General features: G+C 38.7%; 1 protein-coding gene across 1 annotated transcript in view; it reads left to right on the top strand.

The window, feature by feature from the left end:
* The window catches only part of ADAMTS3 (ADAM metallopeptidase with thrombospondin type 1 motif 3), a 278,318-nt gene extending 264,191 nt beyond the window's left edge, over window positions 1-14,127 (top strand). The window contains exons 18-22 of the mRNA XM_063108445.1: window positions 1,044-1,209; window positions 3,911-4,043; window positions 7,293-7,500; window positions 9,115-9,232; window positions 13,559-14,127. Coding sequence (XP_062964515.1) covers window positions 1,044-1,209; window positions 3,911-4,043; window positions 7,293-7,500; window positions 9,115-9,232; window positions 13,559-14,127 — 1,194 coding nt within the window. The remainder of the gene's footprint in view (window positions 1-1,043; window positions 1,210-3,910; window positions 4,044-7,292; window positions 7,501-9,114; window positions 9,233-13,558) is intronic.
* Window positions 14,128-26,608: the final 12,481 nt, after the last annotated feature.

The raw sequence follows: 26,608 nt of genomic DNA, 5'->3' as shown, positions 1-26,608 counted from the left end.
AAATAAATATCCAAATGCCGATAAAAAAGAGGACTGATGATCATGCAATGTACAGTAGACAAAATACAAGTGATAAACTTAGGAAAATTAAACTTTACTGGTTATTATGTAAATAAAATTGAAAAATGATCTTTTTCCCATCCACTTAATGAAAGTAAAATTACATAATCTGTAGTGCTGAATGGGGATACTTTCATATACTCTTATTATGAGATAACAATTATTTTAACTATTGTGGAGGGCCATTTAGCAGTCTATTACAAGAACTATAAAAAGTGTTTGTACCCTTTAGTGTGCTAAGGAAAACCCCCTCACAAAGGTGGGGATAAATACTAACTAACATAAATATTCATTAATAAGTAGGTGGTTAAATAACACATAACACCTTTAGGATTAAAAACTGTGATGACATTTAAAAGCATGTCTTCAAAGAATATTTATTATCTTGAAAAATGTGCATGACACATTAAGTGAAATAAGCAAGGCCAGAAAAGTATGTATGTCTGTGCACTACACACATACACACACACACACACACACACACACACACACAGTGCAAATATCTTGAGGGAATCTCCAAAAATAATAAAAGTTACTTTGATTTTCTCTGGTTTGGTAGAATTATGGATGATTTATATTTTCTTTGTATTTTTCCATAATGTGTGTGTTTTCTGGAGGGAACATTATTATTTTTATCATCATAAAAGTTATTTTTTAAAAAAACAATTTTTAAATGCACTAAGGAGATAGTATAATTTAAGGAAAACTATAGTGAATCTAATAAAGAATTTGTTTTTATAATCAAACTCTTACTCCTCAGTGTATTTTTTTTATATTTTTATATTCAACGTATTATATATTTGCATTTTACTCTTAACCAAGGTGCACTTGCACTTTACTGGATAGAAGCAAAACTATATTTTTAGAAACTACTTGAAAGTTTTCCAGTTTTAATAAGAGCAATATGATGAAATATTTATAACTTCTTACTCAAAATTTAAAACTCTCAGGTGATTTACATATCGATTTCATGTGTATGTTAGATTATACCTCAGGAGAATGATACCCGCTCTAGCCTGACATATAAGTACATCATCCATGAAGACTCCGTACCTACGATCCACAGCAACAATGTCATCCAGGAAGAATTAGATACTTTTGAGTGGGCTTTGAAGAGCTGGTCTCAGTGTTCCAAACCCTGTGGTGGAGGTAACAATTGAACATTTATTATATTATATTAATATGTAACTCATATAAAAGCCAATCTTGCTTCTACCTTAAGGACTATCTCTAATTGAGGCCACAATCTGAGAAACACCAAACAAAAGAACCAAAACATAAATACAAAATATTTTTACTGGAATCTCAGACTCAGCAAGGGGTAGGATTCCATTGATTTTAAGGTAGAACTTAAAATTCTCTTGCCATTTTCTCTCATGTTCTTTATGTCTTGCATTCACTGTAGTGATGCCCTTAGTCACTTTATTCTTTCAAAACTCCAGAACTCTCCCAAATTTAGTGTGTTCTGGTTCTCACCTTTCTTTTCCATTTTCGCTTTCTATATCTATACATTTCTTTTTCTTTTTTTTGTCTTTTTCGTGACTGGTACTCAGCCAGTGAGTGCAACTGCCAGTCCTATATAGGATCCGAACCCGCGGCGGAAGCATCGCTGCGCTCCATATCTATACGTTTCTATCAATGTTAATAATAAGAGCTATTAGTTGCATATAACTATGTAGCGGACTATGCTTTGTATTTGGAAATGCTGCCTATATCAATGCATGAATACTCACAGTGGCCCTATGAGATTGGTACTCTTATTATCTCTGTCGTATTGATGTTGAAACTGAAGTACAGGGAAGACCCATAATTTGCCCCAGACTGTAGGATTCAAACCCAGGTAGCCTGGCTTCTGAGTACACACTCTTACTGCCTACTCAGTGCTGCCTCTCTGCCCTATCCAGAGTAAATCCATTAAGCTGGAATTAGTGTTTCTCAATTTCTCCCATCATCCATTCCTCTAGTTCTGAACAACAAGTGCCCCAGTACCAAGCTGGCCTAGAAAAAATTCTTCCCAGTGAGCAGAAGGTGAGGGGCTGTCACAAAAATGACAATGAATAATGGAGATCCAAAAAATTGTTCATAGTTGGGAAAGCCTGAATAAACCATTTACCTTATAATTTTTAAGTTCAAAGATATATTTCTAAAGTGAGTGTGTTGTTTTTGGTAGAGTGCATAATATATGTTTAGTTAATTATTTAAAATGATACTCTATCTGATGCTTGTTTAGTTTGGATCCTGCCTTCTGCTGTACTCTCAATATCTGCTTGGTCACAGGCTTTGTCAGACACATCGTCCTCATATGTACCATACCTATTCCTTCCTCACCAGGCTTTCTTCACTATTTTGGAAAGAAAGATTATTGCAACAGCCTCTTAACTAGTCAATTAACTTTGATTTTCTTCTCTTTCTTTATTTCCAGGGTAATCTTTCTTGAATAAATGCATGCGTCAATGAATGAATGAATGAGTGGCATTATATTGTTTTCCTGATTAAATTCCTCCAATCTCCTAATGTGTTGCCCTGAAGACACACATCATTTTATGTGCTTTTCTTGCCAAAAGTGAATAACCTGAATCTCATCATTAGGAGATAATTAATCAAATCCAAATTGAGACATTTTACAAAGCAGCTGGCTTGTACACTTCAAAAATATTAAAAGTCAAGAAAGACAAAAAGAGGTTCAGATATTTCTTATTGATGGAGGCTAAAGAGACAAGACAGTTAAATGCAACATATGATCCTTGATTGGAAAAGCATTACTATAAAGAACAGTTATAAGGATGGCTGAAAATTTTGAATATGGTCTTATATTAGATAGTAGCATAATATCTGTGTTAAATTTCCTGATTTTAAGAATTATATTGTAGTTATATAAGAGAATTTACTTATTATGAAATATGTGCTGAAATATTTAGGATTTAAAGGAACAGGATATCTGCAACTTACCATGAAAGGGTTCAGCAAAAGAATATATATCAGTATATATAAAGAAATATGGCAAATGTGGTGACATGGTAACAAAAGATTAATCTAGATGCAAGATATACAAATGTTCATTGTACTTTCCTTGCAACTTTTTTATAGGTAGGTTTGAAATTATTCCCCCCAAAACATATATATATATATATATATATATATATATATATATATATGTAATTACAAATGTCGAAGTTGGTGGTTGGGAGACCCCCTTCAGTAACTCCCTGTGTCCTCAGGATAATGTCCAAACACTTGTCTGGCACGCAAGGCTTTCAAGATCTGATCCTTTCCTATCTCCTGCTCTTTTCACACATGATACTTCAGCCATACGAAGGACTTGCAGTTTTCTATATGTTATTTTCTTTGTGTAGAGTATAATTCTGCTTCATTTGCTTTACCCAATACTGTTTGAACTTCAAGATTCTGCTCAAGGAAGTGCTGATCTTGTAAGCTTTCCCTACCCCTCCTCGGGCTGTCAGAGACCTTTCCCTCTGTGTTCCTTTGGTGCCCTTTACAGTAAGTTATTTACATAGCCTATAAAAGCCTATGTCACAAGCCATTGTCACAGTGGTTTTCATATCTGTTTCTCACACTTGTCTGTGTTTATTCAGAGTCTAGTTCATTAATAAGAGTACAGTTGCTGCTTAATAATCTGTAATATTTATTAAATTGTAGGCTCTGAGAGGATAAGGATTTTTGTTAATTCACTTTGGGACTTCCAGCACCTATCACAATACCTGGCTTATTGTATGCACTCAAGAATATTTATTTATCAAATGAATGAATGTATGAATGAATTAATAAATAATTCAATACCTAATAGCATGAGTAAGTAATTAAGTCTAAAGAAATTTATTTCCTTTTCCAGGTTTCCAGTACACTAAATACGGATGCCGTAGGAAAAGTGATAATAAAATGGTTCATCGCAGCTTCTGTGAAGCCAGCAAAAAGCCGAAACCTATTAGACGAATGTGCAATATTCAAGAGTGCACACATCCACTGTAAGCCTTTACTTTAACTATTATGTCCTGAGGTCAAAATAGGGGTTTAACTGTCTTTAGCTCTTTTCAGTTTTAGTTTTATTTTTAGTCAAAGCTGTGCCTGCACCTGGTTTCAGTAGTCAAATCGTTTCATAGGAATTATACAAAGCTGTGGTTCCCAGCCTCTCATCATATTCCTGCTCCTGAAAAACAACCGTTTTTAGCTGTTGTGTTTCTTTTGATATTTGGTAATTACTTGTTTCCATCTCTCTAAGTAAAATGTTTTAGCTTCTACTCCTTGAATTTTGGGGTGGAACTGGGGAGTTAGATATTGTATCCTGAAGTTCCACCACAGAATGTGAGGGTTTAGCATTCTTCTATGACCCCTCCCCAAATGCACACCCAGCGGCCACAATTTTTCCTTCCCCAGTACTGCCAGTAGTCATCTTACATGCCTTTTACTGATATTAATATTCATGGTTTATATTATTTTAACATGTGTCTCTCTTAATAGCTGAGTCCCATAGCATGTTCTGATTATATTTCCTTTCTTCTGTAACTTGGATTCTTCTAGAGTAAATGAATGTCTTGATTTTTTTGTGTTTGGTTTTCTACTGCTTTTCACTAATTCATCCCCGAACTCTCTTTCTATCCTAAGTGTCAATCCCCTCCTAATATTCAACACTCAAGTGTTCTGTCACTTCCATCTCCATGGAGACAGAAGAGTTCTTAGCAGAGAGTTCTCTGTGTTCCAACTCCAGTCTGGACTTTGACCCAGCTATGATCCTGGGATTTCTTTTCACCCTCCTCCTAGAGATTCCCACTCTCTCTTTTACGGGATCTCTTATCTCCTGCAGATGTTGTCTTCTTACCTCTTAATTCGTTCATTCATTCCAGTAGGTCCCGTCTTCCAGCAGTTTCATGAAAAAAGTCTATACAAAGTAAAATTTTCATATAAGAATTAAATTCTTAGACCACCTAAGAAAAGTACATAAGAGGTTAAAGCGTAAGATTATGTAGGAAATCTTTCTTCTCTCTCACTCCTGATCATTTGGAGACACACACATACGTATATAATGCCAAACTCTAATTTATTTTGCCTCAGAATCTTGAAAATGTTATTCCATTATTTTCTATACCTCAGTGTTGCTGTTGAAAAGTTAGTTGCCATTCTGATTCGCCTTTTTTCTAAATAGCCTGTTTTTGTTTGTCTTTCAAAGTTTATAAGATTTTATTTTTGTTTTCAGTGTTCTGAAATTTCATGGTGGTAAAATTGCCATGGTGCTTATCTTTCCTCATCTATTGTGATCTTTCTTTAATTGACTAATAATAATCTTGTATATTTATAGTGTGCAATGTGATGTTTTGATATATGTATATATTATGGAATGAGTAAATCAAACTAAACACATCCTCCTTACATTTTTATTTTTTGTGTGTGTAGTGCGAACATATAAAAACTGCTCTCAGCAATTTTGAAGTATACATTACATTATTATTAACTATAGTCACCATGCTGTACAATAGATCTCAAAAATATTCCTTCTGTCTAGTTGTAACTTCGTCCACTTTAACCAACATTTTTCGATCCTCTCCCAAATCGTCACCCCACCCCACCCCCACCACCAACCAGCCTCTGGTTGCCACTATTCTGCTCTCTACTTCTATGAATTCAATTTTTAAAAATTCCACACATAAGTGAAATCATGCAGTATTTGTCTTTATGTGCCTGGCTTTTTTCACTTAGCATAATGTCTTCCATTTTTATCTATGTTGTTGTAAATGACACTTGCAGACTTTCTAAAACATAAAACCAATAACTTTCATCTCTGGGAGATTTTCTTGTATGCTTCTTTGAAAAATTTTCCGTATGTTTTTCAGTGATCTTTCTTTCTGGGCATTTTGTAGTTTGGCTTTTTCTCCTATTATTCATTGTTCCACTTGCTGAATTTCTCATTTTTGTTATTGTATAATTAATACCTGGGAGCTCTATTTTGTTCATTAAGTATTTTTCAAGGCATTGGATTCTTATTTCACAGATGCAATATACTTTTATCATTTTTAGGATATTAAACATTATTTCCTTTTTCATGCATTACTTCTTTTGAGTTTTTTTCTTCTTTTCCCCCCTCCCTTTCATCTAGTTAATCAGTCAGTATGTAATTGAGGCATGCATGCCATTTACTCATTTTTCCAAAGTTACTTTCCCTCTGCATTTTTTTTCTTTCCACATATATAAGGCACCAAAATATAACCATGCTAGAACTTTGGTGGTCTTTGATATTCATAGTTTAAGTGTGCCGTAGTATTTCAAACTGGCAATAAAATGTATTGTGATAGCTAGACTAATGAATTTTGCTCAATTTTGAAGACCTCAGTAGTGACTCTTATTTAAAGGCAAATATTATATGAGGCGTACAGTTCATAAATATAGACACTTCTGATTACCAGACAGAATCAATAGTGACAGCCCTTTAGGACTCAGTAACCATATGTAACAGAGAACTGTCCAAAATATATTATTTGCAACTGATTTGCAGAGTGCTTAGAGCATCAACATTGACTCTAGAATTTGGAAATGTCCCATGGGAAATCTTTTTGAAAATGTCTCTTTGGAAATATTTCTATCAGGTGCACTTGTGGGAGCCCTTTCTACCCAGCCCTGGGTACAAACTACCTTTACCTCTTTGTCAGGCCCAGTAAGGGCCAATAAGAATAACTGAATTATCCAAGCAGAACAGATACATCAGGCAATCTTCACAGCAACAACTGTAGAAGTTAAACAGTCATCTCAGTTGGAATATTAAAACATGAGTAAACTCTACAGGTTTTATGAAAAAGTAGCAGCAACCAAGTCAGTTTTTCATAGCAAGTATCAGATGGATTTCTTTTTTTCTTCATTTTCAGATGTTTGACACCATTTAGCAATATTAGTGAGTTGGTGCTATTTTTGAAAACCACCTTCATGACTGAACCCAATAGGACAACCATAAGATGGGTTTCAGAAACCCTCTGTAGATCATCCTTTAGGAAAGGAGAAGGTTTCAGGAGAAGGCAGAAAAAATAGGAGGGCATTAAAATGGAAGTGTCAGGCCTATTATTGTGAGACAGTTGTTTGATGCATGTATCTTTCTGAAACCACTTCCGGATCTGCAGCGTGCCCCACTAGGTTGCAAGTCGCTCAGAGAGCGGAAAAGTCTAGGCTTTGCAGGGATGCGCACATGACACCTCCCAGTGACAGTGTTCAATCTTACCCCCCTGCGCCCACAGCTGGATAGCGGAAGAGTGGGAGCACTGCACCAAAACCTGCGGGAGTTCCGGCTATCAGCTTCGCACTGTGCGCTGCCTTCAGCCCCTCCACGATGGCACCAACCGCTCTGTGCACAGCAAGTACTGCCTGGGCGACCGTCCTGAGAGCCGCCGGTCCTGTAACAGAGTGCCCTGCCCAGCCCAGTGGAAAACAGGGCCCTGGAATGAGGTGGGTATGGTGTAAGGTGTGTGTGTGAGCATGTGTAGCATACTGTAATTTGGCTTCGACACCAGGTAGGCTTTGTGTGAACTAAGAAACTGTTACATGTTTTGTAATCACCTGGAGGTGTTAGGAAAAATTAATACTTTAAAATAACATTTGCATTTAAGATGAGTTGTGACATAGAGGAGTCTGAAAGGTGACTGGTCTTCTGTCTAATGTCTTTGTTGACTCCTCTATTCCTTCAGGATAAATTCTAAACACCTGACACTGAATGCAGGGCCCTGCCCTGTTTGGCACTGCCCTAACTCCTCTTCTTTTGTCTTTTTTCATTCTACCCTAACTCCTCTTATTTTATCTTTCTTCATTCCAACTCTTTATGCCAGTTTGAGTAAACTCCACTGCTCTGAACAGACCATGCTTGTTGGAGCCTCCTGCCTTCTGGCTGGCTCTCCCTGTCCCCTCCTCTTCTCTAACAATCTCCCCCTCATCCAGCAAGGCTCATCTCCACAGTCCAATTACCACCTTCCTGGAGGTGACTTTCCTGACAGTCACTCCCATGCATTTGGAAGGGAGTGCAGCTAACCTTTCTTTAGCATGCTGCTCATGGCTGAGTATTGTAACTCCTGTCTTTGAGTCTGTGCTTGCCACTAGTCCTCACATTTCTAAAAGCAGTGTGCTCTGCTTCCCCAGTACCAGTCAGTGCCAGGCATATGGCCCCTGCCTAGATGATGTTAGTTTGGTGACTGGCTGACTCAGTGTCGCCTTGCCTGTACAGTTACCACCTGTCTTTGGTATTTCTAAAGACTCAAAATAAAGAATCATGGGGTCATATGAGAAGAATTTATAGGAGGAAAGGGCATCAAAAAGCAGATACAGAATGAATGAAAAAGTGTAGAGTAGGGCCTGGAAGGAAGGGAACAGGCAAGTGAAGGTCATGTACAGGACAGTGAGGATGTCTCATGTCCCATTTCTCCTCAGAGTCGGGAAACAGAGGTCCCTCTTTCACAGCTCCTACCTACATCAATAGCATGGACATTTCTGGGGTTTGTTTTAGAGCAATAAGCCCCTTCATTAGAGAAATGAACTGATGGAATAGAGTAATCATTCCAGAGAGGTTGAGTTAACCAAAGTGGCATGTCAGCAAACTCTGCCTTCTGAAAGGAAGATGAAGGAGCAGAGTGCCTTGATCTGCTCCCAGAAAACAGGCACAGCTGCTGGTTTTAGGAACTCCAGCAGGTACTGCCATCGTCATAGTGATGGCTTCTTTTTCATGGGATGCTTCCTCAGTGCTGGGCATTGTGCTGCTGCTTTGCACGCATTGCTCCTTTTGCCTTTATTTAGTCCTACAACAGTCCTGTGAGGCAAGTATTGTTATTCCAGCTTTCCAAATGAGGAGGCCGAGGCTCTTAGAGAGAAAGCAAAGAGCCTGGGCTGGTAAATGCTGAAGCCAGGTAAAAACTCAGGATTAACTGTCTTCAAAACCACTGTGCAGCACCATCTCAACAGAGTAAGAACTGCAGAGCTCTGTGGGTGTGAGCACGGGTGTGAGCACGTGTGTGAGTACGTGTGCACGGTCTTGGTGGAGTGAACATCTGTAATGGCAGCCCTTTGTTTCTGTAGTGTTCAGTGACCTGTGGTGAAGGAACAGAGGTGAGACAGGTCCTCTGCAGAGCTGGAGACCACTGCGATGGCGAAAAGCCTGAGTCAGTCAGAGCCTGCCAGCTGCCCCCCTGTAACGGTAGGTGTGACACTGATTGATTTCACTGCTCTGATGATGTTTTTAAAACTCAAAAAGCAGACTTTCCTTTCAGGGTAAGCTCTAGGATTTTATTTGCTTATTGAGAAATAACCAAAGGGAAACACCCTCCAAATGTTAGCCTAATATGGTTCTTTAAGATGAGTATTTGAGGAAATGTCTCACAGAGTTGAATTATTATAACCTCCGTGACCTTGCCCTTCCTATTTGCTGGTGACACTAGGGTGAGGGCTGTGGCATTTATGAAGTCAATTTGTGTTTCTAGGCGGGACTAATTATTTTTCTCTGTTATATTCTTTAACTAAACTTCACATCATTGTAAAAGGCATAATATTGCAGATGCTTTTGAAATATATTACTAAAATTACTCAATTTAGACATTTGGACAATAAATGTCACTCAGCTCTAAAGCCATTTACAATTACTGTCCATCATATACATGATGATTTTCAAATAAACACTTCGTGCATATGCTATAATTATCACTTGCCTGACCTACCAATTTGCTGTATTGCAAAACCAGAGTAATTTTTCCTTATTTTAAAATATAAGTGGATTTGCTTTTTTAAAACAAACAAAATATATCAGATGCTTTCAGTCACTTTCACTGTCTCTTTCTGCCCCCTTAAGCTGTTGCTTTCTCTGTTGACATCTGCCTCTGTCCTTCCCTGTCTCATTCCATGTCTCCATCTTCTCTCCTTTGTCTCTCTCTTATTTTCCATGTCTCTCTTATTCTCTGTCTCTGACATGCTGTCTTTTGCTGTCTGGATACCACTGACTTTCTCTGTGTCTGTCACACATACTATTTCAAACTCACTCTCTCTTCTTGCTTTCCCTCCCTCTCCCTCTCCCAGTCTCACTAACGCTACCTCCTGGCTCTTCTCTCTCCGTCTCTCTCTCCCCTGCCTCTCCCTGCCGCTCCCACTCCGTGTCTCTCTCTGTCTCTCCATCTCCCCCAGCCCCTCTGTCTCTCCCTTTCTCTTGTCTCCTCCACTGCCTTAGTCTGTTTGGGCTGTTATAGCAAAATACCTTAGACTGGATAATTTACTAAAAAAAATTACAATGCTGGAGGCCGGGCAGTCCAAGATCAAAGCCCTGGCAGATTCAGTGTCTGGTGAGGGCTTCACAGATGGTGCCTTGTTGGTTTGTGCTCACATGGTGGAAGGGCCCAGGGAGCTCCCTGGAGCCTCTTCTGTAAGGGCACTAATCCCATTTATGAGGGCTCTTCACTCATGACCTAGTCACCTCCCAAAGGCCTCCCCTCTTAATACCATCACTTTGGGGGTTAGATTTCCATGTATGAATTTTGGGAGGACACAGACACTCAGACCATAGCACTCACCTTCTTTCTCTCTTTCTCCCAGCACGCTGCTCTCTACTCTTCCATCTCTGTTTTGCTCCCTGCGTCTGTCTCTTTCTCCCCCATCTCTTTCTCTCTTCGTGTCCCCTCCACTACCCTGTCTTTTGCTCTTCCTGTTTCACTCTCTCTACCCAATGTCTCTCTCTCTCTTTCTGTCTGCCTCACTTTCTCTTCCTTGTCTCACACTTTCTCTCCCTCCCTTCCTTTCCTGACCCATCCATCCTCCACCACAGCCCACCACAGCCTTCCTCTCAAATGCAGTTCTCCTGACTCCATGCCTAATGACAACTGTGGACGTTGCTTCGACATACCGATAACACTCAGGACCAAAGAAATTGCTTTTTCCTTGGCCTACAACACCATAAGTAAGCCACTGATTGAATATTGACATATGCTGAATGGCACTTTATTTTATTTAGGTAATTTGACAAGGCACTATCTTATCAAGTGTTCTATTTTTTGAAGAAATTTCAAGCTTCAAGTCTTTAAACCTTATAAATTGTTCCATTATAAATTTTTATTTGAAATGTGTGGTGTCAAGAACAAGTATGACCATGAGGGGGAGACATAGGACTTACATATTTAATCATTTTATTTTGGAAAGTATATTTGAAAGCTCAAAACACAAGTCAAAGCCAAAAGAACAAGCTTTATCCGGTTAGAAGCGTTAAAGCTTACTGTCGTCATATTTTATTCTTATGTAGTCATTAGTGTCAGAAGGGTAACCACTTTGTGATTAAGCTTTATTGACCTTAAAAGCTGGTAGAGCTATGTATTTCTGCAAATGTGCAGCAAGAATTTGCTTTATTCTCCTCCTTTATCCAGAAGAAAATATTTTCATTATAAAACCAAGGTGCCAGTAAGATAGCATAACCATGCTAGTGATTCCACATTCCTTTTAGCTGCTGTGCTGCTCTGAACTCTAGGCCCAAAGGCCAATTCTAAGAGTCCTAGAAGACCTTTTATATTTCTACCATATTTTAATCAGATAACTAATACTTCCCATCAGAGTCTAAAACAGCTATTAGAATCAAATAGCCATTTGAGACTGTGTAAAACCCTTTCCTTGAAACTTCTTATGATTATTTAGGGCTGGAGTGAGAAGGCTGAAAAGTTTCCTTAATTTTAATGATTGATTTTGTCATGTGACTCCATATCATAGGTCCCATTTTGATTGTACTATTTAATTGTTTGCCTTTAAGCCCTTCTCATCTATTCCTAAGCAAATTTCCATAACACTCATGTCTTTCTTTGCTTGTATTTGTTCTTTCTCTGAATATCTCTCCCTCTTCCTCCTCCCCACAAGAGCGTATTATGGCCCTGATGAGACCCAGGCTATGAACAGGGCTGTGCAATGCCAAAGGGCTCCCACTTGGAAACAGGAGGCTCTCACATGGACTCCTTCTCTAATGCAGAGAGAATAGTCACACCTCAGAACAGGGGTGGTGAGTGCAAGGGGTCAGAGGAAAAAGACAGTACAGGGTCAAATAAGGTCCTCTCATCCTAGGGCCTAGAGCCTTAAACATACAGGCATAAGAAATTGTCTTATTTTAAGATATTGGCATAGAAAAGGTAATTCACAAATGATAAGGAATTGATAGTTGAGGTGAAACCCATTCATGTAATTCTCAGGCATTCATAACATGATTAGATAATGACCTTAGCCAATATGAAATATTCAGATACATCATACTATCTAATAGGCCTGTAAACATCAAGCAAACATGAGTCCTTCCACAGTTTGGGAAGTGGACATAGTATTACAGCTCTAACAAAGGTGGTCATTTTAGTCCTCGATAGGTTTTGCCAACTGACCTCCTTTATTTCTTTTTTTTTTTTAGCTTTAGGAAAAGGATTCTTCGATTTCTTTGGCGAGTTATACAGCAGATTCCTTACCTAGCAATATAGTAGTACTCAATAATACATGGTATTTTAAGTAATTCTGTTGCATGAATGCCACAATTGACAGTTCTTTGCATTTGTTAATTGGACACCGGATCAGTATTTCTGTGTTGCACATCTATGGGGATGCTACTTGCCACATTGGCTCTGCGTGTCAGAGAGCCATGGGATATGGCTCCATTCCATTGGGTATGCCTTGGAATGACTGAAATAAGTACAAATTCACATTTTTATGAGCTCAATATTTGGATTTTTTGAAATCTAGTTCTTATAACCTGCTATCAGTAAAATTTTAAATTAATAAAAATAGTATGTACATACACACACATCAAGTGTTTTATGACTGTCACTTTAGTATTCTTTAAACATAAAATGCTATCAATTCAATGAATTAAATTTAAGAACCATGAATTATTCATAAGAAAGTTGGCACATGTCACCCAAATTTGTGGTTACAAATAACAAAGAACATGAGAATATTCAGTGGTAAACACGAAGCTATTGCATTCAAGCTGGAGAATATTCTTTTAATCAAAGTGATGTTTTGATTTTTCTTTTGATAATATATTTTTAAGATTTATTTTTTTCCATTAAGTCTTTAGTATTTATTTTTATTTTAAATCTAAATTTAATGTAGAGGGTACCCCAGTATAAAGCCAGAATTAATATACAATAAAAAAACAGATGCCCCTTTGTATCCTAAAAATGTTTGGGGTAAAATGAATCTTATCTTCTCATTTTCTAAAACCTGATATATGTTTCTACTTAAAAAAAAAAAAAAAAAAAAAAAAAAAAAGGTGTTCTGAAGATCCCTGATAGAGTTATTAAAATGGTGCTCATCCCAAGTACTTCGTAGGTAAAGAACTACTTATTTCCGTGAATTCATCCTGACGTTCACATTTTTAATGCAGAGGCTCATGTGACAACTCTCATTGATGGCAGCTTTCACTTAGATCTTTTTATATTCATTAACAATTTTAATATCTTTTCTCCTTTTATTTTATGTTTGTATTATGTATTACTTTCTTTTCTTTACATTTTTGCAGAAGAGCCATGTTTGGGAGACAAGTCCATATTCTGTCAAATGGAGGTGTTGGCACGATACTGCTCCATACCGGGTTACAACAAGTTATGTTGTGAGTCATGTAGCAAGCGCAGCAGCACCCTGCCACCACCGTACCTTCTAGAAGCTGCTGAAACTCATGATGATGCTACCTTTAACCCTAGTGACTTTCCTCCATCTCTAGTGATGCCTACAGTTTTAGTTCCTTACCATTCAGAGACCCCTGCTGAGAAGAAATCTTTGAGTGGCATCTCTCCAGTGGAAGGTCCACATGTATATGCTGCTTTCAGGCCAAAGGGTAAAGCTGATGGTGCTAACTTCCCCCAGCGGAGAGCTCAGCGAGCAGGAAGTAAGACTCTGAGGCTGGACTCAGGACCATACTCCCCACCCACCAAGAGGGGCCACTTCAGTTCAGCTCCACACATGGCTGCCGCTGTCTCCCTGGCAGTGGGTGATTCAATAGGTGCTTCTTCTCAGGCAAGAACCTCAAAGAAAGATGAAAAGATTATTGACAAAAGACGTCCAATAAGATCATCCACCTTAGAAAGATGAGAAAGTGAACCTAAAAGGCTAGAAATCAGAGGAAAACCTGGACAACCTCCCTCTCCTCGTGGTGCACACAGCTTGTTTAAAGTGGAAATTTCCATAGGTCATCAACTCATTGCATCTGTAAGTGGAAGAACAAAAAGTGCTGGTTCACTTTCTAGTTGCTTTCACCCTCCTTTCGTTCTGCATCGACTTGTTTACCAGAATTCATTGGAAGAAAGCACCAAAGATTATTAACAGAAAGAAAGTAAGTTACTAAGGGTTGTTGGTCACTCTCTAAAGTAAAAAAGGGACTGGGACCAACTGTGCATATCAGTTGATTTTTTGTTTTCAAAATATTACGGTAAAAATAAAAAAGAGATGCCAATGGTTTACACTTTAACAAGAAATTTTGGAAATGGAGTAAAGAATTTTTAGGTATTCCTATTTATCTATATTAGAAATATTGTATGAGCAAATTTGCAGCTATTGTGTACATAATGTATATTGCAGAAATCAGTATTATTTTAAGAGATGTGTTCTCAAATGATTGTTTACTATATTACATTTCTGGATGTTCTAGGTGCCTGTCATTGAGTATTGCCTTATTCGAAATTCTATAGGTTGAATTTCAAGCACAATATTACAAAGAAGTTAGAATAACAGCTACTGACAATATGGAGGGTTTTGTTGAGTCAACAATGTGCTACCTAAATTATAGAAAAAGGAAACTGCAGATAAACAGATCTCAGCTTACCTGTTTCCTTCCATTCTTGTAATTAATCAGATTGGTGTCTTAATAGTCACAGGGAACTGAAAACAGTAAATGAGCCTATGTAAGAAAAAACTGCAGCGCTCTTATTAGGACCTCAATTGGCACCATTGAGATGCCATTGAGATGTTATTCTTTGGTGAGTTTTGTTTTATTTTTGTTTGTTTTCCCATTGTTGATATATACAAATAATTATACTTGATGTACTGTAATAATCAGAAAGGAAAAATGTTTTGGGGTAACTTGTTTGAATGTTGGTAGCTGAGAAAAGTATCATCGAACTAAAATTGGCACCAAGTAGAGTAGGGCTTTGGAAGCAGGTACCAGAAAGCACTTGTCAATGATTGAAATATTTATTTTCTGCATGGCTCATACCCACATGTTCACAACCACAATGCATCTGACTGCAATAATGTGCTAGTAATTTATGTCAGTGATCACCTTGCTCACAGTGAAGCCAGAAATGCTCTCCCCAGGGAGTAGATGTAAAGTACTTGTATATAGAATTCAGAACCGAAGATATTTATTAAAAGTTGATTTTTTTTCTTGATAGTATTTTTATGTACTAAATATTTACGCTAATATCAATGACATATTTTGGTAAGCTAGAGAGACATAATTAGAGGTGCGTGATTTGTTTTGTGCATAGAGGAGAAATTTAAGTCAACTACCACTGCCAACTCGAGCTAAAATTAAACAAATTTGATGTTATGCAAATGTTTTGCAATTTTAATGTAGTTGATACAAAGTCAATGACTTGTTCCCATTCAAGGAAACATAAAAAAGTATGAACTCACCTAGCTGTTTAATAAAATAGTGAATTAGAAAGATTTTTTAAAGTATGTGAAAGACATAAATACTTCATGACTTATACTTAAAACAGAAAAAAAATGTGTTGTCAGCATAATGTTTTTGAGATCAGTATCTGAACTGTCTAAAAATATATTATGCAAACTAAAATGTAGATGTGTTAGCCTCTCAAAGCGCAGAATGTGCAAGGACTTCTGCATTTTAATCATTGTAAACTAACAGCCTAACCTATTGACTCTATACCTCTAAAGAATCGCTGCTACTTTGTGCAAGAATTTTGAAGGTCAAATGAATTAGTTGAATTCTAGATATTAATTCCTGAGCCTTAAATAGAAGTCTTTTTTTTTTTTCCTAAAAATTTCCCTAGAATAAAATTCTCTCTAGTTTACTTGTATGTGCATATGTCTGGTCCACAGGGGAATATAGAGAAAGGTGGTCACACACGTACACCTCCCATAAAGATGTACATATTTGTTATACTTCTGACCTTCGAGCTTTCTTTTCTACTAAGCTAAAAATTCCTTTTTATCAAAGTGTACACTACTGATGCTGTTTGTTGTATTGGGAGCACGTAGCAATAAAAATGTTAACAAAACATATATCTGGCTCTATCTAGATTTTATCATTAGATCCATCACAGAATAACAGAAACGTGTCCTTTCCTCCTACAAAGTGAAATGGTATCGAATTCATTTGCTACTTTCTCTAAAGAAGCTCAAATTAAGTGACAGTGTCTCCTATTTTCACACCGGGATGTATCATAATACTTTTTTTAAAAAAAAGAGGTTTGCAGGAGGTGGCTTTCTGCTTAAGTCTGTCCCATAGAACTATGAAGAGAAAAAGACAAGATGGAGATAATGCTAGTATTTGTGAGAAGGAAAAGGGGTACTTTTATTTTTTAAATATGCAATCTTTGAGTAATTTTTTAAAAAGCTGTCCAGCAGCTTCAAACCCTGATTACATTAAAATTTGTGGGAGCCCAACATCCAGACTCAAGAGTACAGGAAGAAGGGAACCTCACAGTGGAAGGCCTTATTTTGGCGTAACAAGGAGACACTATAGTGCAGTGGTCACCAGTTTGAACTGCAAAGACAGATAGACTCAGATTCAAACCCCACCTACCACTTCATACCTGAATGGCCTCGGATAACCTCCCCAACTTTGTTTCCTCATCTGTAATGTGGGAGGCAGAACTGTCACACATCATTCCATGAGCACTATGAGAAATTAGATGATATAAGTAAAGCTTTTAGCACAGGGCCTAACACATAATAGCTCACACACACGAAAAAATTAAGTATTAATAAGTCACTGTCCTCCTTTTCATCAGCATCCCCCATCCTGATAAATGGCAGGTGCGTAGAAAGTTGCTCATATACTTTGTGGGCGGCACTAAAGTTACTGCATTAAAACTGTCATTTGGAAAGGTTGCTATTTTCAGCCAGTTCATAGTTTCAAATTGTTGATTTGACCAATTAGCTTTTATCCATTTGATTGTTAACAATTCACCTAGGGCTCAGTAGTGTTGTTTTTTGTTTGTTTGTTTTAATCTACCAAAACCCCCATATATTCTGATATCAAGGAAGAAAAGGATTATTCACAGCCAAATATTATTCATATATCACAAATGTTACCATCCTGTCCTGTAGGACGAAAGTGATAAAACAAAGTTCTGCAATCTGCTACTGAGTAAGCAAGTGATGTTAAAATTACAAATATATCTACACAAAGAGCAATTCTTTTCAGACGAGCTGTTTGGGGCCTTCCCTGGAGAGACTCTCACTAGTAGTTCAAGGGTGAAAGCAAACTTTCTCAGGGTGGAAGATACGGTGACAGTAGTTATGTCTACTTTCTGTTCCTGTGACAAAGTGCTAAGAGTTCTAAACTTCACAAGAAGTTACAGTGTCCTAGATAAGAGTGTGGATGCTAAAGTCAGACTGCTGGTTTACATCCTGATTCTGTAGTCAACTAATTGTAACTTGATCAGTTACTTAAATGTGCCTAAGCCTCAGTTCTTTTATCTGTAAAATAAGGATAACAATAGTACATACTTTATGGGACTGGCTGTTTAAATAAAAACTTTGATAATCCAGGAAAAGTAATGAACACAGTGCCTGACAGGGGTAAAGTGTTCATTAAAGGTTTGCAATTATTATTTTCCACAGAGAATCTATGTTTAAAGATATTTATCTTTTTATGGATGATCAACAGACCTCAAAAGTTTATTTTAAACCAAGGTCACAATTTCCATAAAGTTTCATGTGCCCAGAAGTATCCTCTGTGCCCAAAAGAAGGTCGAACATAAGAGTGGAAGCAGAGAGCTGTATAAACTATGTGTGTAATGTGACAGTTATCCTCTCGTAATAGGCACAACCTGGCAAATGACACCAAAGATCAAAGCGACTGCTTTTTCTATGAGGGCATCATGCACTACAAGACATTGTCCACAGACTTGCTGCCACCAAATATTCTTCAGAGGGTGACATACTTTCTCTGAAGCCAGAGAAGTGGCTCTGGCTATTACATGCCAAGGGAAAAAGGGCTCACGTATGACCTTTAATTTTATTTGAACTACACATTTTTCCCCCCAAACAAAAATTTCTATTTTCTTTGTATTCTTCATTAGCTCTCTGCTTTGCCCATTGCAGTTAACTACCTACTACATTCTGTAAGGACCCTGCTGCCGAAAACAGATCTCCTAGAGTTATGGCTGTGGTATCCCATCTGTTTTCAACCTTTTCCTCTCTCTGTTACCTTACTTGGCAGAATCAGGAACTAGCTAATGTTGACCCTGAAAAGATCTTTAAATATAATCTAGTCTAGCACTCTTTATTTTTCAGAAATAGGATTAAGACCCAAAGGTGACTTCAACATCTCATTTCTGAATTTGAATAGAATTGGGATTAGAACTGAGATTAGTATTGCAGACTCTCGGTTCAGTTCTTCTTCCATGGCCAGGATGCTTCTATTCTGTAAAAATAAGGGACTCCAATGAAAGAGAAGGTCATTATCCCTGGATCAGCAAGTGTCTAAGTAATCATCTCAACCAAGTGAGCCAAAGTGTGCATCTTGAAAGGGAAAATCTGAATGTCTCTATTAGTGAGGTACTTTGTACTTCCCGTGAGCTGTTCCAACCTACCCCACTACCCAGGAATATGGCCAGCTATGTGCTAGGGACATCTTCATTGTGTATACTGGGGGATGAGTCACATTTTCCTAGCCTTTTCAGAAGATGTCTGTCTAAATGACTAGGTGTAATTTTCTGGTTTCTTTGTTGGGGTGTACAACCCTATTTTTATATCTCAGATGTTGCATGGTGCTTAGAGATGGTAACACAGCCTCTGGCAGAATGCTTTAATATCTGTGATGTTCCCAGCATGGAGCTCAAGTTGTCAGAAGAAGCCTCTCTGATTCCATTTGGCTTTGCTTTGGATTTTCATGATTATTAGAAATCTTCTTGGATAATGTGGGTTGTCTGGATATATACTTTCTTTAACCATATAGCCAGTTCTATGATTTTCTTCCCTCCATATTTGTCCTGCTGTCTTGAATCTTTGGACTGTTCTACATACACAGATTCCTTAAACTTATAAGCATCCTCAGGTCTCCCTCATTGTACAAGGAAGGATCAAACTTCTGCTTGACTCTGCTTCTGCCTCATTACCCACCTTTTGATCTCTTTTCTTTCTTCACCATCAAACTTCCAAGGGGCTGGCCTAGTGTTGGGAAAATAGAATAGTTTGGTCAGGGCCCTTGTCTCAGGTCCAGTTGGGTGTGGTTTTAGCACATCCTTTGTAAACAAATTGTGTGTGTGTGTGCGTGTGTGTGGAGTTAGTGCGCATGCACGCCAATGTATCTTTTTAGTTTTGTTGCTATTCTTGTGTTCTTCAGAGAGAGAGAGAGAGAAAAATTTAGTTTGAGTGAAGCAGGTAGGCGGGCGTCTGCCTCAGGCGTCCTCCCCAGGCGTCCTCCCAGCGCAGCCATGCTTTCCAACCTATGGCTTCAAGGACCTTTTGGCTGGTTACCTAGCTCATAGAAGTGCGTGTAAAGGGTCTGGTGACCCAGCCTGGTGTGTGAAGTGTTTGTGACCCAGTCTGTGAACGGGCTTGAGGGGTCTGTGAGCTCCAGACCCAGCCCTAGCTCAGCAATTGGCCCAGTTGGTACAAGATTACCAGCAGGTAAAAGAGCCCAACCACTGGCATGGTGGTGGAGCTAGACAATTGGCGTCACAAACAGGATTAAGAGCACTACAGCTGGTGATGTTGACAGGATTCCAGATATTAGCCGTGGCTCTACACCTAGCTACATTGCCTCTTCTTCTCACCTGTTAGGTTCGGCGAGAGGGAGGAAAGAGAGAGACCTGAGCCAGGCGCTATTTCAGCCAAGAAGCTTTATTCCATCAGCATGGAGGGGAGACTGAATCAGATCAGCTCCCACCCCTGTACAGACTAAAAAGATTTTATAAGGTTTGAATTAAAGGAAGGGTGTTGGGTGGTTGTTTTTGCATAAGAATATGTTTTGCACAAATTCTGGTATTTGTAAGAAAGCAAGGGGGTAGGGAGTGGAGAGTTGATTAACGTGAGATAGGGAGGGGCAAGGGGGAAGAGGGAGGAAAGTTGCTTATCAAGGCTGTGCTATGTTAAGCCAACCATGAGGCCTAATACCACCCCCATGAGCAGTCACTCTGGAGCTCACTGCAGCCTGTCTTCTGCCCCAAGCTCTCAACAAAAGGAACTCTCTCAAAGGTCATTCCCAATGGCTGCTTCTCAGAATCCTTCATGGATTCAACAGACTTTTTTATTAAGCCCTGATTATGTGCCAGACACTGTTCTAGGTGCTTGGAACACAATAGTGAGCAAAATGGTGAAAATCCCTGCCGTCTTCCTGGAGTTTACGTTGTAGTGGAAGAAACAACAAACAGAAATCATGCTACATGAGTCTGTGACATAGTATGTTAAGAGGTGATAAAGAAGAGCATATTGTAGTAGTAAGTAGAATGGAGGTGGTAGAACTCATCTAGAAGGTGACAATAGAGGAAAAACTTGAAAGAGGTGAGAAAATTATCTCTGTGATCTCTGGGGAAGAACATTCCAGGAAGAAGCAACATCCAGTGCAAAGGCCTCAAGGTAGAATACTGAATGGCAAGCGTAAGGAGCAGCAATGAAGACGGTGAGCTGGACAGGAGCGTTTGATAGGGCGAATAGCAGACGACAGCGTCGAGAGGTTAGGGGGGAGTGAAAAATCTCCTAGGACACTTGGCCTTTATTTTTCCCAGATTCTCTACAGCATTACATGACCTAGCTGGAAAGAACCCAGGATTTGATCACAGACAACTTGGATTTGACTCCTGTCTTCCATTTATGAATTGTGAGACTTGTCTCTTAAGTTCTCTTTGTTGTCTCATCTACAAAATGAAATGAAAATACTACTTACCGACTTCTAGTGTGAAGCAAATGAGCTCATGTGCCTGAAAATGTGTTTCAAGATACATGTCTCACTGCCAGCCTGCAGCTCCAGGCTGACTGGAGAGCAGCTTTACATTTATGTAAATAATGTCATCTTGTCCCAAAACCAAGGTTCAAAATATCTAATAACCATGGCAAAAGAGGGAACTCAAAGCAATGTACGCTAAGGAAAAAACAACAACAACAACAACAACAGCTGTCTTTTAACATTTCCTGCAGCCCAGGTAGTTTTAGATGCCAACATGGCTTCAGTCCTGCTCACTCCAACACTCTCACCCCTAACCAAGTCCTCAAGAAATCCTGCTTGCTCACACACACACACACACACACACACACACACACACACACACACGCACGATCTGACCGCTTGTCACCATCTCCATTTCTATCACCCTAGTCCATCATCTCTCACCCGCTATAACCTTTTCTCATCAGAGAAGCTCCTCATTTTACTCAGAATACTCACAATTACATCACACCCCTAACTCATTACTTCACAGATCTCATTTCCTCCCTCCCTCTGTCCCTCCCCCCTCTCATTCTCTCATTTTCTCTGCTCCAACCAGAGTAGCCTCCTTCCTATTTGTCAAACTTTCCAGGTATACTCCTGCCTGAGAGTCTTTGTATTACCCTCTGCCAGGGATGCTTTTCATGGACATAATCCACTTGGCTAAATTCCTCACCTCCTTCAAGTATTTGTTAAAAGTCACCTACTCAGTGAGGCCTGTCTCCTTCATCCTGTTTAAAATTGCAACCCCCTCCTCCAGGACTCCCAGTCCTGGCCCCAAAAGACCAGACAAAAACCAAATTTTGCTTAATTTTTCCTTTCTCTATAGCATTTATTGTCTTCTAATTGATCATATCATTAACTGTTTTCCTTTACTAAAATGTAAGCTCCTGTTGACCAAAATTGAGGCTGTTTTGTAAATAGTTTTGTAAAGTTTATTGGGAGCCAAAGGTGAGGATCAACCTGGGAAACACCACCCAACAGAGTCAGAGAAATACTCCAAAGTTTATTACAAGTAACAGAGGTTGTATAGAAAAAAGGCTGAAGAAAGCAGAAACAAAGAACAAAAAGAGGACTGGTCATTTCAAAGTTACTTTCCTTGTAAGGTGGTGATATGGAGACAGAATGATAGGAAAATAACTAGTTAACATCAGGTTACTTCAGACCACAGCCTGAGTGACATGGAACTTAATAGGGATGACTTCATTTTGGTTTTTAGTCTGGTCTTTTGAGGACTAGTACAAGAACTTAGTCCAAAACAATGGCCTCCAATAATTTTTATTTAACATTCCACAAAGGTGGGGTTATCTGTTTTGTGTGTCCTGATGTGTTCCAAACACTTAGAAGAGTAAAACTGGTAGGCACTCAACAAGTGTAGGATGTTGAATGAATAATAAGAGAACATGAAGACACTCTTCTCCTCTCCCTTTTCTTCAGTCCTTCCACACTTACTAAGTATGTTCAGGCCTCTTCTCTCTTCTCCTATGTCCATTAAGTCCTGGTTTCCAGTGACTGCAGTAAGCTTTTGGTTTTCCTCACCATGCTTCATGACTATTATTTCATTCTACTGGATAGGACCACACAGAGGTTTCATTTCTCAAGACGTAGGGCACTGAATCTGTGTCATCATTTTTACTCTTTCAAGTATTAGCAGATTCTTATTACCACAGACTGATCAACCCTCCACCTGCCTTAATATTGTGTGAAATTATTGGGATTGATCAGTTTCTTGTTTTGGCACACTTCCTCCATTAATCATCTGACTAAATGCCAACTCACCATATCTCCTTTAACTACATAGGTAGCTAGAGAAAAGATTAATACACATTCATACCCATTACCCATGCATAACATGTATTCTTTAAAGGCAGAGACATTTAATAGAAGAAATGGCATACCCCTAGCTCTCATCATATACAGTGAAGCAATTGGGCACCAAATTTTGGCACTCAGAACAAATCATGTCTGCAAATTGTATGACTCTGAGTTGAAGATAATATTCCTAGTAGGACTTCTGTTAAGAGCAGACTAAAGCCATGCTCATTGACTTTTCTATTTGAATACATCTTTAACAGTTGTGTTGCAGAATATTTACTTTCCCAAGTCAAAATATCGTGTGAATAACCTCAATTGAAAAGGAAAATAGATATTTTCCATGATACTCTTATAGTTAACTTTAGCATTTTGTCATTTAAAAACACACTTATTAAGTTTACTATAAGCACTCTTTAGAGTTTATTCCTTCATATATTATTCTATGAATGTATTTTGGGCTTTAAGAATAAAGTAGTCTCTCCTTACCATCAGGGAATATGTTCTAAGACTCCCAGTGGATGCCTGAAATTGTGGATAGTTCCAAATCTTATGTTCTTTCCCATACATGCATAACCATGATAAAGTTTAATATATAAATTAGGCACAGTAAGTGGGTTTGGCAATTAATTGAAAGTAAATATCAATTAATTTTTTATATAATGGATATGTAAAAGCATTTTTGAAATTCAGAATTAAGTTAAACAATATAACTTAAATAGCTGATCATAGATATAGTGAGTAATACCTCCAAAAAATCTTTTAAAAGCCTAAGTCTCCTATTTCAGCATGCCTATAAGCATCTATTCGTGCTTTTTACTTTTTTCTTTTTATCCTGGATTCTCTGTGTTATTTGTCTATTTCCTGTTATGCTGTTTAGAATCCTAAAGAGGCATGTGAGGTCCTCCATGGTATCACTACTATTTGGCCTATTTCTTTCTTGGCTTCTATGATACCACTCCCCTGGTTCTTCTCTGAAACTGTCATTTGGTCTTTTTCACTCTCCTTTGCTGGTGTCTCCTCTTCTACCCAATGTAAAATGTGTTTTTCAGCCTAAGTTCTTGCGTCTATTATTGCTTCTTTCTATATTCTCTCTCAGTAAATTTCATTCCCATGGTTTTAGGGATCATGGATAGGCAAAATGACTTTAAAATTTTTATCTCCAACTTAGATCATTCCTCTGTGATACAGGCTCACATGTCCACAACTGCCTATCTAACATCTCCACTTGGATGTCTTACAAGCATCTCAAACAGAACATGCAAGCAGTCCCCTCGATTCCCTCCAAACCTGTCCTTCTCAACCAACTTTCTACCTGGCCCAGTTTCTTAAATATTTTTAAAACACTAGTACTTCTACCTAGTGACTTAGGTCAGAAAATCTAGATAGCAACTCAGATCATTCCTTTCCTCAACTCTTATCCTCTTGCCATATCTAAGTCACCAGAGAAGGAAGATCTCAAATATAGCTGCTTAACTCCTACATCCTCTGTTACAACCTTAGTCCAGGTTGCCATCATCTCTCATTTGAACTTTGATAAATGGTTACTCCATTTCTACTCTTGATTGTAGATAATCCATAACAAAATATTTATTTAAAATATGCCTCTGCTTAAACACATTAATGGCATTCTACTGTACTCAGAATAAAATTTAAACTCATTGACAGCTGGCAGGAGTGTGGAGACCTCAGAAGCTGAGAGTAACTCCTGCTAAGAGACAGCAGGAGCAGGGGCATCACCATGCAGGCAGCTTTCCACTACCACAGACACCACCCCCGCGTGGGTGGTCAGTCACAGCCAGTGCCACAGCCACCACTGCCATAAGGGTGGCCTGCCACCACTGCTGCTACAAGGCAGCCCACCACTACAGCAGCAGCTACCATTGCCACAGTAGCCAACACTGTCATGCAGGAGGCCTGCTGACCACTTGACTACATTGACACAAGGAGGGTCAGCAGTGGAGCCCAGGGAAAGATGTAAGCAAGTACAGACCCATGACCCAGTGGTCCAACCCACAGGAGGAATTATGCTGCCCCCTGCAGTAGCACACCTGGGGGTGGGAGGTATGTGTGCAGTCCACACAACTGCCTTGATCTGGGGAGAGATACATACAGAACCCCTAGAGAGTGCAGAAACCCAGTACAGCTGAATAGAGTAAGAAAGAAACTTTCCAACTACTACCAACCCATTCACTAACTGGGGGGAGCCAGGACCCAGGAGGAGCCTCTGCCAATAGGAAAGAGGAAAGAGAAACCCTAGGGTCACCTATTCAAACTTAGGAGCTTCAGTATATGCCAGGGCCCCCATCAGAGTCATGGGATGCCAGCTGGGATGCCAACAAGCTCACTCAGGGTCACCTACCCAGCCAAAAAGTGACAGGGCACCCAAATGCTTCTCCCAAGAACTTGAGTTTGCCCACATCTTCAATGAAACAACAGTGTCACTATCCTCAGCAAGGAATCACTAAGTGCCCAAGTGCCTAGGCCACAGAGGCACTCACAAACAATCTCAACATTGAATATGGCTGATGTACCCAAACAGAGAGTACACTACTGTGTCTACCCCGAACCAATACTAAAACATTCTACTCAATAGTCAATATTAAACACATCTATAGGAAAAAGTCTCTCTCCTCAAAGCCCATTCCAGAGTAATAGAAGAAGCAACTGCTCTATCAGATGACAGGACATCAACATAGAAACACCACAAATATGAAGAAAAAAAAGAAGAAGAAGAAAATCTGACATCAACAAAGGAATACAATAATTCTCAAGTGCCAGACCCCATAGACCAGGAAACCCTTGAAATGACTGAAAAAGATTTCCAAGCAACAATCTTAATGAATCTCACTGAGAAATGAGAAGACTCAGTGAGACAACACAATAAAATGAGAAAAAACCCACAAAACCCTGGATATGAAGAAGGAAATTTACAAAGATATTAATACCTTGAAAAAGAATGTAGCAGAGCTCCTGGAACTGAAGGACTCATTCAATGAAATAAAACAAACAAAAACAACAACAATACAAGAGTTTAAGCAATAGGCAAGCAGAGTAAAGAATTTCTGACCTTAAACACAACCTTTTGAAATAACCCAGGCAGATAAAAAATTTTTACAAAAGAATTAAAAACATTAAGAAAATCTGAGAGGGCTAGCAGAAAACCTTAAGTGCACAAACACCCAAATCATGGGTGTTATGGAAGAGGAAGAGAAAAGAAAAGGCATTGAAGCATAGTCAATGAAATAATTGTGTAAAACTTCCCAGGCATAGGGAGAGACACATTCAAATCCAGGAGGCTCAAAAATCCTCAAACATATTCAGTTCAAAAAGGTCATCTCTGAGACACATTATAGTCAGTTAAAATTTGAAGACAAAGAGAGAATCCTAAAAGCAGCAATACAAAAGCATCCAGTGACCAATAAGGGAGTCCTTGTCAGACTAACAGCAGACTTCTCAACAAAAATTCTATAGGCCAGAAGAGAATGGGATAATAGATTCAAAATACTAAAAGTAAAAAAAAAAAACTTACAGCCAAGAACACTATACCTAGCAAGACTATTCTATGGAAATAAAGGAGAAATAGTGTATTTTCCAGACAAACAAAAACTACAGGAGTTCACCACCACACAAACAGCCCTA

The sequence above is a fragment of the Cynocephalus volans genome, chromosome 9, assembly GCF_027409185.1.
Source record: "Cynocephalus volans isolate mCynVol1 chromosome 9, mCynVol1.pri, whole genome shotgun sequence".
In the NCBI taxonomy this organism is placed as follows: Eukaryota; Metazoa; Chordata; class Mammalia; order Dermoptera; family Cynocephalidae; genus Cynocephalus; species Cynocephalus volans.
This window is presented reverse-complemented; position numbering and strand designations above follow the sequence as displayed.